The 4,753-nt window shown below is 45.3% G+C and overlaps 1 protein-coding gene across 3 annotated transcripts in view; it reads right to left on the minus strand.

Annotated features, from left to right (window-relative positions):
• Positions 1-114: 114 nt before the first annotated feature.
• Positions 115-4,753, minus strand: part of ikzf4 (IKAROS family zinc finger 4) — a 6,882-nt gene continuing 2,243 nt past the window's right edge. For 2 of the 3 annotated variants that reach the window (XM_014018811.1, XM_014018803.1), the window contains 7 exons: positions 4,489-4,543; positions 4,035-4,142; positions 3,639-3,941; positions 3,384-3,551; positions 2,325-2,477; positions 2,104-2,235; positions 115-1,154 (listed from right to left, as the gene is read on the minus strand). In XM_014018811.1, the coding sequence (XP_013874265.1) occupies positions 340-1,154; positions 2,104-2,235; positions 2,325-2,477; positions 3,384-3,551; positions 3,639-3,941; positions 4,035-4,142; positions 4,489-4,528 (1,719 nt within the window). In that variant the 5' untranslated portion in view covers positions 4,529-4,543 and the 3' untranslated portion in view covers positions 115-339. Of the gene's footprint in view, positions 1,155-2,103; positions 2,236-2,324; positions 2,478-3,383; positions 3,552-3,638; positions 3,942-4,034; positions 4,143-4,488; positions 4,544-4,646; positions 4,736-4,753 lie in introns of those variants that run through there. The other variant, XM_014018821.1, reaches the window with a different exon arrangement.

A 4,753-nucleotide genomic window follows, 5' to 3' on the forward strand; every position in this document is an offset into this window, starting at 1 on the left:
GTGTGTGTGTGTGTGTGTGTGTGTGTGTGTGTGTGTGTCTAAAGAGGAAATCCCCACAGAAGGCACTTTCGGGACAACACCTAGTTTGCCACAGAATTTGATATGGGAGTGCAATTCGTTATAAAATTTAATTTGACTCCACGAATCATTACCTGCTGCACCTAAAAAAACAAAATTCCTCACATCAGTTTATGTTTTCACAGCAAAATTACAATTCTTTTTTTTAAATATTTATATTAGGGATTTAAAGCAGCTAATCTGGTGCAGAACAGAACATGAGCCAACAGGTTTCGAGAGCAACAGTCGCCTCTCCTCGGGCAGCCGCGGTCTCTCCCGTCCTCAGCCCACCTGATGCTCTCCACGGCTGATGTGGGACGAGAACTCGTAGCGGTCCTGGCTGGGGTGGCCGCAGATGTTGCACTCAAACGGCTGGCGGAAGCCGTGGCAGCCCATGTGGATGGTGAACATGACGTGGTCCAGAAAGAGGATGCAGCAGTGCTGGCAGTAGAAGGAGCGCGCGGGCCTGCCAGCCCTGTCCAACACCTGAAAACTGTTCCTGGTAGAAAGAGGCGAGCCCGAGCTCCTCTTTACTACAGCAGGGGGTACCGGACCCCCTCGGTCCCAGTCTACGTCCAAGTCTTTGGCTCGGCTGGGGCTGGAGGTGGGATGGCTGCGGGGCAGTGCGGGGGTCAGGTAGTGGAGGTGGTGGTTGTTGTTGGAGGTACTTGTGGGGGCTGTAGCCCTTGTGCTCTGCTCTTCTGCTGTGCTCTCTGTGTCCGTGGAGTCGGGGCAGCCGTTGGGCGAGGTGGCGTGGCTGTGCGCCGAGCGCTGGTCGTCGCGGCCTTCGCCCGCCTCCCGTCCGGGCAGGCAGAGGGACATCGCTGCCAGCCCGACTCCGCCGTGGGCCCGAGGGCCCTGAGGGGTCATGTTGCTGCTGATGGAGCCCACGACTGTGCGGAGCTCCGTCACGAAGGAGCTGGACAGCGCGAGCGACTCGTGGTTCTCGGCTTTTCTCCTGGAGTAGTGGAGGTGCGATGCAACCAGCCCGGCTGACTCGCCAGCGGAGTGGGAGCTCAGGAGGTCGCCGTCTTTTTCAGAACCCGAGGACAGTTCATAAGGTGCTTCTGGTGGATCAAGGTGCATGTGCTTTTCTCCTACAAAGAGGACAGGTCACAGAAAATAACATTTAAAGCTATAGTCTGGATCCTTTAAAGCAGTGTTTTGAGGAAACAGCTGTTATTTTACCTGTGGTAAACAGACATTTGAGTGACTTCAATTGACATTGCTGCTAAATATGGATATTTAGGTCAAAGTAGTGGTTGTTCCACTGTGACACTTTTGGTGCAACCTAGGACACTTTCTGCAGGATTTTTTAAAAACCTCTTGCAGAACAAGTGTAATGCAAAGTTGCCAGCGGTGTAAAATTTTATAAACAAGTTTTCACATAAAAGTTTTGAGTTTAGACGTGTAACAACTATCCATTTTGGTGGTGGCTGTTAGCTTTTTAAACTCCATTTCTTTAAAATGAGATTATTCAAACAGTTATCAAAAACAGGTAAGATATTAGCTGTTTGAAACGTCCGTAAACCCCTCTTCAAAAAGTCTTAATTATCATTTCAGTTAAAAATAAAACCAAAGAATGTTATAAAATGTCTACTTGGTCATTAAAGGTACTCATCCCAAACTATAAAAGAAAAATGTTTTTGAACTATATCAGATGATGCAGTTTGAAAGAGTTTACTTCAGGTATGCACTCAATGTAAACAAAGCACTCGTTTGGATCTGCCAAACACCAAGTGGACACTTGAGTCATGAGCTTACATTAGCTGGCTGTAGTTTGTGTGGCCAAACTAAGGTGGAATCAGCTGTTTTCATAGGTAACCAAACCACGTGGTAGTTGGACACATCAAATTTTCCTTACAAGTTTTTAATTTGAGGGTACTTTGTCCATTCACATAAGGGGGGAAAAAATGGGAGTTTGTTTCTTAGCTCACCAATTTATTTTATTAGCCTTCGTGACTCATCAGTGAGTACCTTTAATGCATCCGGATCCGCTGAAAAGAATTGCTGAATAACATCATTTCGACCGGAATTAAAACTCACCCAAAAACTTCTGTGGTGTTGACCTCTTGCGTTTGGTTATACTAATAGGCAGTCTATCCACAAACTGGATTTTCTCATTGGACGTCTGCAGTACGGGTTTAGTAGCTGTCTCCATATTGACCGACTCTTCACCTACACACACACAGAAAAGTTGTCCGTGTTTTAATGACTTAAATGTTAATGCATGGACTTCTAGGGTTCACGCTGGTGGGATGTGTTACCCTGCGCGGTGTGTGTGTCGATGGCAGCCTGGGGGTCCAGAGTCTTCAGATAACTATGGCAGCGCTCCAGATGCTCCTCCAGTGTGCTGTTCTGTTTGTAGCTGCGGTTACAGTAGCTGCACTTGAAAGGTTTTCCCACCGTCGGAGAAGAAACTGAAATCAACAAAACAAATAAGACGTGCTTCTTTAAAAATTCTGCTTAACTCTATCTGATTGAAAGGTGAGGCATAATTTTGCCTGAACAAAGAGCATATTCTTGTCGACTGATGTTGTTTATTTGTTTATCGGAGGGGATTTTTTAAAAACCTTTTTTAGAAATGTTTTCAAAAATAGGTTAGAGATCATGGATTTTCCCTTGGATTCCTGAAATCGATCTGTGTTGCCTAAAGGTGATGGAACCCCGCCTAAACCTTCACCGCAACGTTCCAGTGAAGTAAGCAGTCGGAAGGACTGACGTCAATTCGCTGAAGTCCCGCTTGCGATGATCGTTTCTCTGAAAATGAACCTCTGCGACCCGAAGGCATCCACCTAAGACCTGCTGTACCGTACTGCCTCAAGACTGTACGTGAACACCTGCTGTTCGCATATGTGGGCTCAAAAATTGAAAGCACACTTGCAGGATTTCCTGTTATTACAACCTAAATGTCATAGTTTGTCTTTTTTTTCTTTCTTTTTTTTTTTGTTTTTGTTTCAGAAAATTCTCATGATGGTATTTCCTCTGAGCTTTAAAGAAAAGAAGAAACAGACCATTCTTTTCGAGTCCCCACTTTTTACTGGTGTCTTGTTCAGTTTTGTAACAAGGACCCATTAAGCTCAGTATCTCCACAGATCCCTCTCTTCACTGACTGTGTTTGATGTATCAGGTACTGTTAGACTGCACTTAAAGCTCAGACAGCAATCAGCTTTGGTCTGATTGTGGCTCCTACCTTCAAGTGTCAGCCAGATTACAAGTGTGACCATCAAGGTTGTTGCATATGGATGCAGCCCTTGATRGTCATTATGTTCAAAGATCAGCTGTTTAAAGTTTTCGTCAAAATATCTGGGAGCTTGTAAATTTACCTGCGTGTGTGCGTAGATGGCCGGCGAGGGCGTCTCTCCTGCGGCACGCATAATTGCAAATGGGACATTTAAAAGGCTTCTCTCCTGAATGCAGCTTGATGTGGCGCAGCAGGTTCCCCTTCTGGGTGAAGGAGGCGCCGCACTGGTTACAGTGAAAAGGACGCTCACCTGCAATCACAAAAGACGGACAGAAGTTTTAGGGCGAACGCTTCATTGCTGGGCGCTGAGTCCGATTCTGCAGGCTCCATTTCCAACCTGTGTGGCTCCGCTTGTGGACCATCAGCACGTTGGGTCCGATGCAAACCATGCCGCACACCTCGCACTGAAGCTTCCCGTTGGGCAGCCGGATGGGGCCCGGCGAGGCAGAGTTGGGAGCGGCGAGCTCGTTGTAAATGCTCCCTCCGTCTCTCGCGGTGCCAGAAAGTGCAGCGCCTCCTTCTTCCATGGGGTCCCCTCTGTCATCATTGGAACCCTCGCCTCTCTCGGCCTCCTTGTTGTCCTGCTGTGGAGCGCCTGACGACTCGTCATCGCTGCACAGCTCAACCTTAATGGAGTTTGCTTTGTAGGATGGGTGAAAACACATTTCTTCAATATGGGGGGTTAATAAAGTAATGTACACATGCAGTGAGTTTAAAAAAAATTGAATCTAACCACTTAGGGAGCGGTGCGGTGACGACTGCTGACTATTGGGAGTTCTTGCCGAAGGGCCCTGCAACCTGCCATAAAAGTCCTGCTCTGCCGATGATTCTCCTCCACTACCTGAAWCACACAAACACACCAAAAATCATGGTAAATTAAGCACCGAAGCAAAGCACACTAACAGTTTTCTTAAACAACGTATATTTGGATAAGCTCAGACATTGTGTAAAGTCTGAATGAAAACAGAATGCGATGATGTGCAAAACTCATAATTTATTTACAATGGAGCGCAGTAAACATTCTGAATGTTTAAACAAAGAAACTCTACCAGGTCATTTTGAATTTGATCGCCGCATATAAAGAAAATGGCACACTGGCAACAAAAAGCTGTAAAAGCGAGTTGATGAGTTTTGCAAATAACTGCATGGTGTGTTTATATTTTATTTACATTAATGAGTTACCTAACCTTGTCCGTATGAGCGTCCGTTACAGTCATCAGCACTCATTCTCTCACCAGACACCTACAAAAAAAAAAAAAACATAATTTAAAACCAGATTGTAAATACCGTTTAGTGCTATGCAACAAGTTATATAAAAAAGTAATATAAAAATAAACACATATACCTGTTAAACTCTTTAAACAAAATGACCCAAATGGCTGATAGTTGCAACAAGAATAAGGTGAAGTTGCTGTAAGTATCCAAAAAAAAAAAAAAAAAAAAAAAAAAAAA

This window comes from Austrofundulus limnaeus, unplaced genomic scaffold, assembly GCF_001266775.1.
Source record: "Austrofundulus limnaeus strain Quisiro unplaced genomic scaffold, Austrofundulus_limnaeus-1.0 Scaffold3, whole genome shotgun sequence".
NCBI lineage: Eukaryota > Metazoa > Chordata > Actinopteri > Cyprinodontiformes > Rivulidae > Austrofundulus > Austrofundulus limnaeus.